General features: G+C 43.0%; 2 protein-coding genes across 8 annotated transcripts in view; both read right to left on the reverse strand.

Moving 5' to 3' along the window:
- SERGEF (secretion regulating guanine nucleotide exchange factor) overlaps window positions 1–1,087 on the reverse strand; it is a 219,289-nt gene extending 218,202 nt beyond the window's left edge. For 2 of the 7 annotated variants that reach the window (XM_032356897.1, XM_032356896.1), the window contains exon 1: window positions 987–1,085. In XM_032356897.1, coding sequence (XP_032212788.1) covers window positions 987–1,049 — 63 coding nt within the window. In that variant the 5' untranslated portion in view covers window positions 1,050–1,085. Of the gene's footprint in view, window positions 1–986 lie in introns of all 7 variants that reach the window. The other 5 variants (XR_004289025.1, XM_032356894.1, XM_032356892.1 and 2 more) reach the window with 5 other exon arrangements.
- A 6,706-nt stretch (window positions 1,088–7,793) lies between these two features.
- TPH1 (tryptophan hydroxylase 1) overlaps window positions 7,794–14,134 on the reverse strand; it is a 47,669-nt gene continuing 41,328 nt past the window's right edge. Inside the window, exons 9-11 of the mRNA XM_032358524.1 lie at window positions 12,679–12,774; window positions 11,319–11,452; window positions 7,794–9,295 (exon numbers count right to left, since the gene is read on the reverse strand). Coding sequence (XP_032214415.1) covers window positions 9,121–9,295; window positions 11,319–11,452; window positions 12,679–12,774 — 405 coding nt within the window. The 3' untranslated portion in view covers window positions 7,794–9,120. The remainder of the gene's footprint in view (window positions 9,296–11,318; window positions 11,453–12,678; window positions 12,775–14,134) is intronic.

The raw sequence follows: 14,134 nt of genomic DNA on the forward strand, positions 1-14,134 counted from the left end.
CAACAAGTGCTGCCCGGTACTGATAATTACCTTTGACTAGGCAACACGGGTTCGTTTTAACAGTAACATAGGTGGTATCCTGCTCCCTCAACTCCAAAGCTGGATCTCTCACATGTGTGTTTTCCCCAAAAGACCAGCACCTAGCTAGGCAAACAAAAGGGTCTCATTCATTCATTCATCAACAAATATTTGCTAGGCACCGTGAACAAGACAGGCACAACACCCACCCTTAAGACGCTTACATTCTAGCCAAGGAGACTGACATTCACAAATCCTACATTTCATTACAATTGTGATATGGGCTGTAAAGAACAAGACACTACGCCAGCTTATTTCCATGCATCTGTCTGGTTGGCCGCTTGCAACACAATCCTTTGCAGAGACCCTCCCCTCTCCTAGCCAGGACACGTAAAGATGACCCTGTCTCTCAGTGCCTCCGTCAAGCCAACACACCGGCGCAGACTCCCACGCCCCCGAACACAGGCAAGATCAGGTCACAGAAGAATACCAGCGAACAGGCAGGATCTCCGCCGGGTGCACGGCCCACCACCGCAGGCCTCACATGAAAGGATGCTCCCGCCAGGGTGGGGCTGGGAGCGGGCCGGCATCCTCCGGGATGGTGAGGAGCACAGGTGGCCGCACAGGGCTCTGGACGGGGCGATCCCTCCACGCCGTCCCTTCCGGCGCTATTCGGGCCTGAGGCTCTCGCGGAACCAGACGCTCTGCCCAGGAGGCAGATGCTTCCCGCTGCGCCGCAGCCCCTCGGGTCCGGACCCCACTAGCCAGCAGGCCCTTAAGTCACCCGTGAGGGCGCCTCCCTTCCGACCCTCTCCATCTCGGGCCCCAGCCCCGCGTCCTCCAACCCAGAGCCTGGCGGGGACCTCGGCCGCCCAGTCCAGGAACGCCCACGCCGAGGCCGCCAGCTCCCCCGCGCCTCTGCGCCCCCTCAGTCCCAGCGGCCCCGGCCCGGGGGCGGAGTCACGTACCCAGGAGAAGAACGCGGCCGCCGCCGCAGGAGCGGGCGCGGAGGCGCTCGGCTCGCGCTCCATGTGGGGACGCTCCGCTGGCGCTTCCGGGAGGGATCCGAGGAGGGGCGTTCCAGGGGAGGGATTAGTGACTGGGGTGGGTGGGCCTGACGCGGGTACGACCTGTGATTGGGAGGGGTCGGATCGGGGGAGGAGTCTGCAATGAAGGCGGGGTCGGTTCTCGGGAGGTGTCGGTGATGGGGAGGGGCCAGCGCGGGGGGAGGGGGTCTGTGGAGGAGGCGGGGCCATCGCTGAGGAGTGCGGTGGGGACGGGGGCGGAGCCCAGGGTGGGACAGCCCGGCTCTCGCCTCTGAATCCTCCTCCCAATCTCCCAGCTCAGGCGTGCTACGCGTATCTCCGCCTCCGGGCCCCAGACTTGCAGGCAGCTGTGCTGCTCCCTACTTCCCCTCCCACTCTATTTTTAGTAATATACGAATGCACTACTCTCCTTCATGTTTTTTATCTCGTTGGAGTCCCACGACAGCCCGGAGGAACTGACAGGGCAGAGATTTTATCACCAGTTGACTGGGGAGAAATTGAGCCTGGGAGCGGGTGGAAAGGGTCCTGCCCCAGTGTCTTAGCCGATGGGTCTTTGGATCTGCTTTGGTGTGCATTTGTAAAATCTGATCTTGGTAAGCGAGTGTGCGGGAACTTACTCCTCGGGACACTAAACTGAGCAGGATGGTTCTCATGGATTCCTGCCAGGGGCAGCCTTCTAACCCTCAGCGCTCAGAGCACGGTCCTGCCCTGATTCTGATCATCAATACTGGGTAATTTTCACCCAACAGAGGTTTTCATATAAAATGGCTTTTATCGGACACTCTCATACACTGCTGGTAGGAGCTAAGTAAGTACAATCTTCCTAAAGGAAAATGTGGCAATGTGTATGAGGAACATGAAGATAGATAAATAGATATTTACCCAGTAAATTCCACATCTGTTAATTTATCACAAGAAAATAATGAGAGCTGTGCACACTTAGACTGCAAACTATCTGCTATGGGTTGTATATAATGGGGAGGAACGTTATTACCTGAAAGTCCAAAAATAAATTGTTTAAATTGCGGCATAGCCATGTAGTGGAATACTAGGCTGCATTTTTTTTTAAAGATTTTATTTATTTATTTAACAGACAGAGATCTCAAGTAGACAGAGAGGCAGGCAGAGAGAGAGGAAGGGAAGCAGTCTCCCCGCTGAGTAGAGAGCTCTATTCCAGGACCCTGAGATCATGACCTGAGCGGAAAGCAGAGGCTTAACCCACTGAGCCACCCAGGCACCCCTACTAGGCTCCACTTTAAAAATATGTTTTGGAAGATATTAAATAAGGGAAGTGTTCATGATGTGTCATACTTGTAACTATTATAGCAATTTATACACACACAACACAGACACCTATATCAGAGTGAGAGATTGCAGCTGAATTGTATTTTCTTTGTTGTACTTTTTTTTGTACATACCCTCCATTTCCAGAGCCACCCATAATCTTGTGGGTACAAATGGGGTAACATTAAAGATTATAATCCATATTCACCAGTTCTTGACCCCCTTTGCTGATAGAAGCCTTCAGTCCTCATTACCCTGTATGCCTGGGAGCCTTGGAATGTATCTCCAGTGAGCTCTGAACAGACAGACCTTTCCTGTTCTTTGACCCCAACTACTCCTTGGTGTTTCTGCCTGTAAGACCACATGAGGGCAGCACCTCACTTTTCCCTCTCCAGCCTGGGGCATCTTGAGAACATCCATGACCATACTAAGAAAAAAACGAACTTGTGAAAAGAGGTGTTTAGAAACCAATGTATGACTTCCAGTCTATGAAAGAGGTTGGAGAGGCTGAGAGAATTCTGGTAGGATACAGTGGAACCGTTGTCAAGGTGCTGTGTGCGCTGCCCATCTCATGTCTCAGGAAAGGCGTGCTGCTACAAAACCACTTAGAGAACTTGGTATATATGTATCCCTCCAGACTGGTGCCTGGGCAGGCTGTTGATTCATCCTGAGAAATCCAATGGCTTCTGGCCAGATGGCTGAGCAAAGAGAGATCAATTTGGAAAGGTCTTTCATGTCTCCCATATATTTCCCACACAATAATTTGGCTAGGGGGTGGTCTTAGACCCTATCCAGAGAAATTTCTGAAGGGCTGAAAAGACACCCTACTGGAGTTGACCACTAAATTCCTAGAGAGTGACGGAGATGAATTCAACAGCCCAGTCACATCAAGAGATCTCAAAAAGTAAGAAGGTGGGAAGCTCCTCCAAAACACCCCCAGAGAATGAGTCAGCATCCCTTACCAAGTACAGAAAGCACTGATGCCAACTCACAGCAGTATCAGACCAAACAGAGCTTTCTACTCATTGCCTCTCCTCCCCACCACCATTCCCAAACTGGCATCCTAGTGTGTGGGTACAGAGGAACAAGAAAAGAGAGAGGGAAATTAGGAGCTAAGGACTGAGAAAGAGCGGAAAATTCAAGGCCAGGACCTGAGATTTCAGCCAAAGGGGAAAGGACTATCACAGAGTAGCTTGAATAGAGAGAAGATCTAGAAGAATACACTTGTCTTCCAATTTTACCCCTTAAATATACATACATCTATACTTCGCTAGCTTACAGTTATATCATTATGTTATAGCTTTTAATACAGTTTCTAGGCAATGTTGCAATGTTGCCACTATTTCAACTATGTGCATGCCACTGAGTAATTCTGTCCATTAGCCGCCTGGCTGAGTTGCAGTCCTTGAATGGGGCTAAACTCTTTGATCGTGTAACTTTCAGATGCTTTGTTTCCATATAAGAGGAAAGTATAAAGTACTTTGGGGCCATATAGGCTATATCTATGTACCATACAAGTTAGGAAATGTTTTCCTTTAGATTATCTGATTTTATAGATGAAAAAACTGAGGCTCAAAGAAGTTAAGTGATTTACTCCAAGGTCAGATTTCTACTTTTGATAAAGACAGATTAGCTAACTACAGACCAAGCCTCTTGCAAAAACAACTAGAAAAGCTGGGGGATAATATTTTAAAAATCTGTTTCAAGTAATTGAAGACTATCAAAGCAGCCAGAATTTGAAGGGCCAAAATCTGGAAGCTGAGAGATTATATCTGGCACTACTTTTCCACTGGAACTGTTTGCTCATTAGCAAGCAGTGACTTGGAGGCTAAGAAACTGGGCTGAATACTGCAGTTGAGAAGCTGAACAGTATTCAGCAATTATTTAGGGGTGGAAAGAATGACAAAAGTAGGGGACAAAGGTAGGAGTCCAGGTTCCCAGCACACACCCATAGCTTTCCTTTGAGATCCCTAAAGTGTTGCAGCTTGAGAGTAGAGTTGAGCTAGAAACAGACCAGCCCTCGTGAAGACTGATGTTCAGCTTCAAATTTGCTTAATCCCTCAAGGGACCAAGATCTTCCCATGCCATGATATACTGCCTGCTAGAATTCCCTCTGGAGGAAGATAAAGTCATCCAGAAGTTATGGGGGATCCTGGATCAGGACAGTGATTATATTAGTGATGCTTTACACATGGATGTTTCTTTTTTTTTTTTTATTGTGTTATGTTATGTTATGTTATGTTACAATACATCATTAGTTTTTGATGTACTGTTCCAAGATTCATTGTTTATGTACAACACCCAGTGCTCCATGGATGTTTCTTTTTACAACATTCTTTTGCAACATAATTCCCCCAATAACTCAGTGAAGCAGATTTAGCTCCTTACACAGATGAGGAACACATGATTGAGACTTTATCAAAAATTCCAAAAGTAGTTTCTAGGCTCCAGGTGTATTCGCCTTCCTTTGTATCTCATATTCATAGGCTTTTCAAGAAATGTAAGAACGGGGGCACCTGGGTGGCTCAGTCAGTTAAGTGTCTGCCTTCGGCTCAAATCATGATCTCAAGGTCCTGGGATCGAGCCCCATATCGTGCTCCCTGCTCAGCAGAGAGCCTCCTTCTCCCTTTCCCTCTGCCTGCTGCTCTGCCTATTTGTACTCTCTATCTCTGTGTCAAAAATTTTTAAAATCTTAAAAAAAAAAAAGAAATGTAAGAATGTTATAGATTTCTTAAACTTATGAAATTGCTAATATATATTTAAACCAGGTTTGATTTTTGTTTTGGGGTTTGTTTTGGTTTGGTTTGTTTTTGAGAGAGAGAGAGAGAAAGGAAGAGAGAGCCAGGGGTCAGGGCCAGGGGTCAGGGTGGGGAGAGCTGGGAATCATAAGCAGACTCCATGCTCCACCCGAGGTTTGCTCTCACAAGCCTGAGATCAAGACCCGAGCTGAAATCAAGAGTCGAATGCTTAACCAATTAAGTCACCCAGGTGCCCCATAAATCAATTTTTAACTTATGTTTGACCAAAAAAAAAAAAAATGCTTCTTAAGAACATGAATTTAGGGGGTGCCTGGGTGGCTCAGTCATTAACCATCTGCCTTCAGCTCAGGTCATGACCCCTGGGTCCTGGGATTGAGCCCCACGTTGGGCTCCCTGCTTGGGGTAAACCTGCTTCTTCCTCTGCCTCCTGCTGCTGTCCCTGCTGTGCAACCTCTGTGTGTGTGTGTGTGTGTGTGTGTGTGTGTGTGTAATAAACAAATCAATAATCTTTTAAAAAAAAAGAAAGAAAGGAAGGAAGGAAGGAAGGAAGAAATAAAGATAGAAAGAAAGAGAAAGAAAGAAAGAAAGAAAGAAAGAAAGAAAGAAAGAAAGAAAGAAAGAAAGAAAGAAAGAAAGAAAGAAAGGAAAGAAAGAGAAACACAAATTTTGGGGAGCCTGGGTTGGCTCAGTCAGTTAAGTGGCTGCCTTCAGCTCAGGTCATCATCCCAGAGTCCTGGGATCAAGTCCTATCATGCGTTCCCTGCTCAGACAGGAGTCTGCTTCTTCCTCTCCCTCTGCCCCTTCCCCTGTTTGTGCTTTCTTTCAAATAAATAAAAATTTTAAAGAAAAAAAAAAGAACATGAATTTTTTGTCCATTTACTAACTAGTAAATTTGTCCATTTACTAACTAGTAAAACTGTGTCCATTTAACTAACCAGTTAAATAACAAACTTACAAATCATAAAAGGATATTACATAGTAAAATAAAGACTAGATTGAAATGGACCATAGCATCTTTATTCATTTCCTAGAAATTAATATGTGAACTCCATTATGTGTGCTTTTAAAGAACTCCAGGATTTTTTTCCTTTTTCAGTTTGAAAGCCAACTTAAAAACTAGGTATAATTGTATACATTCTGGTGTGTCATTACTATTAACAACTCTGACAAAACAGGCAGATTAAGAAACACAGGCATTCTGGCAACCAGCTTTTGGAACTTTCTTCAAAAAGTCAGGAAAATACCACCTAAGTCCTTAAGTAAGAAGTCACTGATTAAGAATTATAAACCAAACTTTTGGCTCAATTCTGTTCTCATATTGGAGTAAATATTAATATATTCTTAGGTGCTTTGAAGATATATTTTTAAAACGCATGAAAACTCTCAGGACTCCTGATTTACCAATTATCACATATCCAGAGGTTAGAAGAACTGAAATCAATCATTAAATATTTCCATTATCCTGAAGTTATGAATAATAATGATTGTGCTTTAACATTCATTTTAGTGTGCTTTAGTCACAGAGTGGTTTTAAACACCATAATTTTAAAATTCAATATCTATGATCAAAGTTGTATGAAAATAACCAGATATAGTATCTATAAATTGCTGTTAACTGTTATCTATCATGGTTTTCTTACAATAGATTTCTTTGCAACCAGATACACCAACTAAAAAACTAGCTGATCAGTATTTCAAATGATTTTAGATTAGCTAACTTAGATCAATTGCTATCAAAGGTGTATTAATAGTTATACTTAAATAAAATTATATGTATAAATCTGAAATAGCATGAATTACTCTTCCCAATTCTATTTCATTGTATGATAAAGTTTTTTATAATTTGAGGTCTAAAAATTATTAAAAGATCTAGAGCTCTGTTGAAATAAAATATGTTAAATGCTATACAATTTGACTATTCATGGGGGGAGAGTAAAGACACAGTTTTTGTTTTTGTTTTTGTTTTTGTTTTAAGATTTTATTTATTTGTCAGAGAGAGTGAGCGAGAGCGAGCACAGGCAGACAGAGTGGAAGGCAGAGTCAGAGGGAGAAGCAGTCTCCCTGCGGAGCAAGGAGCCCGATGTGGGACTCGATCCCAGGACGCTGGGATCATGACCTGAGCCGAAGGCAGCTGCTTAACCAACTGAGCCACCCAGGCGTCCCAAGACACAGTTTTTTAAGTAGCTGATTAAGAATGAAATCTTGGTGGAAAATATGACCCTTAATATATTATTAACAGAAATGACATCACTGGGAGAGGAAGCTGATGGGGTGTAATATTCAGATGATTCTAAGGTTTTTCTTTGTGGATTTTTTTAACCTTTTGAGTTTGAGATACTTGTCAGGGCTACCATGTTGTACTAACACATTTCATTCTATGTAAATGGTACTATAAGAAGTTGTACAACATTGGCCTGATTTATAGTATATCTAGATGGAAAATATCCAGCAGGCAGCTGGACTTAAGATGCAAAAATTCAAGAAAGATGTCAAGGTAAGAAATGCAAATATGGAAGTCACAGAAAACAAGAATTGAAGTCATGGGGGAACTTGGGTGGTGCAGGTTGAGCATCCAACTCTTGGTTTTGGATCAGGTCCTGATCTCAGGGTTGTGAGATCAAGTCCTATATCAGGCTCCACACTCAGTGTAGAGTCTGCTTAGGACTCTCTCTCCCTCTGTCCCTTGCCACCTTCTAAAATAAATAAATAGATCTTAAAGAAAAAAAAAAAAAGAATTGAAGTCAGAGATGTGGATGCCATTTCTCATAAAGAGATGGCAGAGAGAGAAGAAGGCCAAAGACAGAAACCTGAGGGAAAGGTGGGGAGGAGAAAAGGAGCAAATGGAAAAGACACAGCACATATTCACAAGTCCAGCTTCATCCTCTTCTAACAGGCCCATTCCCTGTCCTACATACCTAACAGCACATGCAAACCAGTCCTTGCCACCCTTGCATTTTTGGTGTCAGACCTAAAATGATCTTCTTCACTTTTCTTACGTCCCATTTCCTCATCCATTTCCCCACCCTCTACCCCCTATACCTTGCCTCCATATTTATGACCTCACCTATACCTTGGAAATTAAGTGCTCAGTGTTGCTTTCCCAACCTTAACTTTGTGTTTCTTTCATCTGTCTCAGTTTGAACTCTCCATTTGACAATGACATCTCCTGCTAACCTGAGGACAAACCCCATCACAATACTCTGCATGTGTAAGTATAGGGCCTTGTATGGTACCCCGAAGTTCCCCTTGGCCCCATGAGTATAAGAGATCATCTAAAACAAAACCAGCATCATGCAGTGCCTTAGAAAGCAAAGGGTCTCACTCAAGGAGGATGGTCACTTGGGAAGGGACTCCCTAGTTCCCTACCAAATAAAGTCCCAAATTATTAGCCTGGGCTTGATGATTATACCCCAACCAACCTTTCCAGATTTAGCTACTCACACTTCCCTACAAGATACCACACTTGGAAACTAGACTACTTCCTCTTTACAAGGTAGGCTTCACATACAAAGACCTCTATACTCCTGCCCACACTAGAAGTGGAAAAAGCTGGTCTCCTATTAAATTTAGGGCTGTGAATGTGATCAAGGTTGGCACAAAGCCAAAGATAAGTAAGATACTTTGGAAGTAAGAGGATCTTAGGTAGCAGTTTGGGTCAGGTCCATAATACCCTTCCAGGTATTTTAAGTGATCATAAAGGTCATTTTATTCAAGAAGGACTAGGGAAAAGAAAATCAAGCTGGTATGAGATCTCTCTGGGGTGAAAAAAATTCTCTATAAAAAAACAAGGGGTCAGTGAATTATAACGTATATGAATCATATTTCACTAAAGCTGTTACCCTCCAAACATAATAGGTAGTGGAATAGAGTATTCAGGGGCGAATTTTCAAAGAACTGATTAAGGAATAGGAGTGGAGAATATCGTTTGGCTGCTGTCCCTCCACAAGCAGGTCTTCAAGAAAAGCAGGAGCTGGCCCACAGGCCTCAGAATTGGTGCTCAGACCCTCTCAGGATCAGCTGATCGGCTGTCTGCTGACCTTCGCAAGGGCATCACTGACGACATCGAGATCATGCTGCAGCTCGTTCATGGCGCTGGTTATGCTCTTGGTGTCTTTCAAGATCTGAACACTCCGTGTGTATGGATTATACTTCACTCCAAATGGACGCTTAATTGTTTTGGTAAATTCTCTATTTAAGAAATCAAATAAGAGGCAATCAATTTCCAGGAAGCAGAGGATGAAAACTGAATGAGCAACAGCAAACCTACTGCACACCCTAGGTGACAGATGAATCTTCATCAGTTGTTCACACAACCCATCTGACCTGCTTCCCTACACAGCACATGCAGAGATCCCCTGGAATCCTACACATATAGGAAACCTAAAGTTGTCATAGACACATCCACACCTGCATTGCTAGGGAAAGATCCTGTAGGTGACTTTATTAATGATTTATTACTTTACACATTTCTTGGCTACAGTAAGGAGACCAACCATAGTTGCTTGATCAGGAGACAATGGCACACTTGACCACCTAGTAACACCCCTCAGCTGTGATTTATCTAACTACACCCACACACCAGCATACCCGCACACACACGCACGTGTGCGCACGCGCACACACACACACACACACACACACAGGCCAAGAGCAGTCCTGCCTCCTGCACATGGATATTCTTTCTGTTCAGAATGTTTTCCTCTAGCTTTCTCTCCTCTAGCTTTCCTCTAGCTTTCTACCCTTTCTTCATGGATTCAAGTCCTGCCCTCTTCATCAAGTCAACATTTGAAACTCTCATTTGGCACCCCCAAGAACAATTGTGTTCAGGACCCCTAGGAACACAGCTGAGGACAACTGTACATGAGTAAGTGCTGAAAAGCAGTTTGCAATCTACCTGGTCTACCCAGGAGGGACCGCTTCTTCGAGTCTGTGCAAAGGGACCATATAAAGCTAGAGGAAGCCCTGCTGGTATTGTTATTTGGTTCTGGGCCTGGCCCAACTCCCCAAGTATCAGAAAATGTCTGGAAGACAAGGACCATGTCTTCAACCCCCATCTGTCCCACAATGATCTCATAATATGACCTGAGACACCTTCCACCAAATATTTTGTTGATTCTGCTTCTCTGGTCCTTCCTTTCTTACTACGTCTTTTGGGGCCCAGGATCTTATTTTCACCTGAAGTATTACAAAAATCTCCTGAGTAGTTTCTCTGTCTCCAGAGTCTTTCTTTCTTAACAACACATGTAGCTGATTAATAGTTAAAGCATAGTGGGGTGCCTGGGTGGCTCAGTTGTTTGAGCATCTGAGTCTTCATTTCGGCTCAGGTCATGATCTCAGGGTGGTGAGATCAAGCCCCATGTCTGTCTCCATGCTCACTGCAGAGTTTGCTTGAGATTCTCTCTCTCCCTCTCCCTTCCTCCTCCCCTGACTTGTGCTCTATAAATAGATAGATAGATGATAGATAGATAGATAGATAGATAGATAAAATCATTTTTTTTTAAGTGGTTAAAGCATGGGACGCCTGGGTAGCTCAGTCCTTTAGTGTCTGTTTTCAGCTCAGGTCATGATCCCAGGGTCCTGAGATCGAGCCCCACATCAGACTCCCTGCTCAGTGGAAGCTTGTTTCTCCCTCTCCCACTCCCCCTGCTTGTGTTCCCTCTCTCGCTGTCTCTCTGTCAAATAAATGAATAAAATCTTTTTTAAAAAATAGTTAAAGCATAGCTTCATTGCACCACACTCATATTTTTCCACCTCCGTTACCTGTTTCATACCCTCCCTTAGCCTAAAACTTAGCATATCTAAATCCTATTTATCCTTCAAGTGCTTTCTCAGATGCCATTAAGCCTTCCCTGTTCCCCCATCTAGAATAAATTGCTCCTGAATAAAATGGAAAACAAAGTTTCTTCTGTATCTCTCTAAGGCTTTCTATGCTGTGACATAGTAATTCGCATATAGTTTATTTTTCCTAATAGATTATGAACTCTGATGGGAAGAAACCAGTTTCTCAATGTATCCGATTCCTATATTTAATCACCAAACATCACCATAAACAACATACTCTAAATATTTGTTTGTGAAAGGGAGCTATGTCAGGGGCAAACATTACCTCATAGGCTTCTAACTATCCAGCTGCTTACTTCTGTGATTTGTTACCATCACTGGACCTATCTTTTGCAGAGGAGAGTGAAGCCACGGGGAAGATATACCTTACCTCATCTTCTCCTTTGCATCTTCAAAGCTTTCAGATACAAAGTAGACATCCTGAAAAGTTGTGATGAGACACTCCTGTTTGCAGGTAATCTTGGGATCAAAAGGCTTTACTTTAGCATGTCCAGAAAGTGAATGCTAGGAGACAGAGAGTCAGCGAATAAAAGAATACTGTCTTACTTCATGGATGACATCCCAGACATAACCACTAGAATCAGCACACCGCTGAGGGCTCTGATGTAAGGGCCCAACCTACAATTCCAAACTTATTTCCTAAGTCATTATTTGACCCACAATATACTCCAGCAAAACAAATGGCTTGCTATTCCCCATAAACGCCCCAAGATCATCTCCATGACTTTGTTCTAACACTTTTTCCAGGTAAGAGGCACCTGACGATCTTCATGTATATTCCTGCATTATGACGCCAACTTCCTAGCCTGCGCTAGTTATTTCTGTACATGACTTGCACCTGCCATCAGGTGGTAGACTCCTGAGAGCAAGAAGTACCAAGGATAGTATTTCACACACAACCCATCACTCAGCAAACATAAGATCATTCCTTTATTGGGTAAATAATAATTCTTAAAGAATTCCATAGAATTTAAGAGAAGTTACGGCTAGCACACTAAAAATGGTGAGGAAATAGCAAAACTTTGTAAGCAAAAGCTTTAAAATATTAAAAAAAAAAAAAAAAAGATATGTCATTGGGACACCTGGGTGGCTCCGTGGGTTAAGTGGCCAGCTCTTGGCTTTGGCTCAGGTCATGATCTCAGGGTCCTGGGATCAAGTCCCGCATGAGGTTCTGCACTCAGCAGGGAGTCTGCATTGGGAATTCTCTCTCTCCCTCTGCCCTTCCCCCAGCTTATGTACTTTCTTTCTCCAAAATAAATAAACCTTCAAATAAAATAACATGTCTATAGTATGTCAACTATACTCAAAAAAGAGAGAAAGAAATTAGGTAATTAAATTCCACATATAAGGGGATGCCTGGGTGCCTCAGTCATTAAGCATCTGCCTTCAGCTCAGGTCATGATCCTGGGGTCCTGGGATCAAGTTCTGCGTCGGCCTCCCTGCTTGGCAGGAGGCCGGCTTCTCCCTCTCCTACTACCCCTCCTTGTGTTCCTGCTCTCACTTTCTCTCTGTCAAATAAATAAATAAGGTCTTTTAAAAAAAAAATTCCACATACAAGTGAAAAAAGAAAAATAGGGTATCTCTATAAACCTAGGAAATAGAGAAAATTGTCTTTACTGCCACCCCAAGTATTTTTCATAGTATGCACTTGTTCAAGTCCAAAAACTCTTTCCGATCATATCAATTATAGTACGTGAACATGGCTATGTGGAGAGATTTATGGCTTTTACCTTAAGTTCACTGATAGAAGAAAGTAATCCAGCACCAAAGACTCGCAGCTGCCCGTCTTGCTTACAGAGACCAAACTCCACAGTGAAAAAGTAGCACTGCAAAAGGACATTGATATTACTTTCACAGCCTGAATAACTCAATTTAAAACAAACAGCAACTATTAGTCACTGACCACAGTGCCCTGGAAAGAAGTTCAAGATCCCCAGACTGGTTCCCAAGTATTTCTACAACCTGGCCTCATTCTAAACCAGCACTTCTCAAACTGCTGCTCCCAGGACTCTTGCATATTCTTAAAAATTACTCAAGACCCAAAGGACCTTTTGTTTATGTGGATTATAGCTCACTAAATTTATTAGAGTAAAAGTTAAAACTGAAAACATTTACATGTCTACTAACTAATTTTAAAATGTAATAAACCATTTTATGATAACATACCAATCTAACGCAAAGTAACTCTATTGCACAACATTTTAAAAAGGGTCAGGAAAGAAGCATTGTTTTACATTGTTCCCTATCTTTTTAAATGTCTGTCTAGATGTTATTTAATGTCTGGCTAGAAAAACAAGATGGATTCTCATATCTGCTTCTATATTTAACCTGTTGCCCTATGTTGTTTTAGTTAAAGGCTATGAAGAAAACTCAGCCTCACACAGATAAGCAGTTGGAAGAAGGTTATGGATTCTAATAGTCTTCTCAGATAACTGTGGATATTCTTTGACACTACATCAAAACTCAACAAGTGCTAATTTCTTGGAGTTCAGCTGCAGTGTGGAATCTGAAACCATATCAATGAACTCTAGCTCTTATATTGAAATCCACTTTGCACCCTGAGTGTATATTTCACTCAAGGACCCTGTGCAAGGGTTTCAGGAACACCAGGGGGTCCCCAAACCACAATTTGAGAAGCACTGTTCTAATCATCCCGCCTTTTTCATACAACATCCCCCACCCGATCACACTCTGTTCCAGCTTCTTGTCATTTCCCCAGATACACCAAGCACCTCCTTGTCTTTCCTTGGGTGCCGTTATCCTAAGATCCTCTTCCTTCCTTTCTTGGCAGGTGAAAACATGACCCACCTTCCCTAGGCTAGTCCCGACATTCCTCTTCCATGAAACCTTCCCCAAGCCATTCTTTGCCCTCCCAGAACACTCTTCCTGAATTTCTCTGTAGAGCTTATCCCATTCCAAAACGACTGTCTCCTTAAGTTGTACATAAATTCCTTAAAGGCAGGAACCAGATCTTACTCATCTTTGTATTTCCAGCACAGAGGCTCAAAAGCATCTTAAGCTTCATTTTCAGAGGACTCATCATTTTTACTAAAAAAAAGATCTACAAACAATAAACATGATTGAATTCCAGTGTTTCTCTGCCTTTTCTTAAAGCCCATGTCTCCTTTTGATGAATCTTAAAATTTCACATCCTCCTTTACTGTTATTGAAATTATTTAAATTAAA

Source organism: Mustela erminea, chromosome 9 (genome assembly GCF_009829155.1).
Source record: "Mustela erminea isolate mMusErm1 chromosome 9, mMusErm1.Pri, whole genome shotgun sequence".
Classification (NCBI taxonomy): Eukaryota; Metazoa; Chordata; class Mammalia; order Carnivora; family Mustelidae; genus Mustela; species Mustela erminea.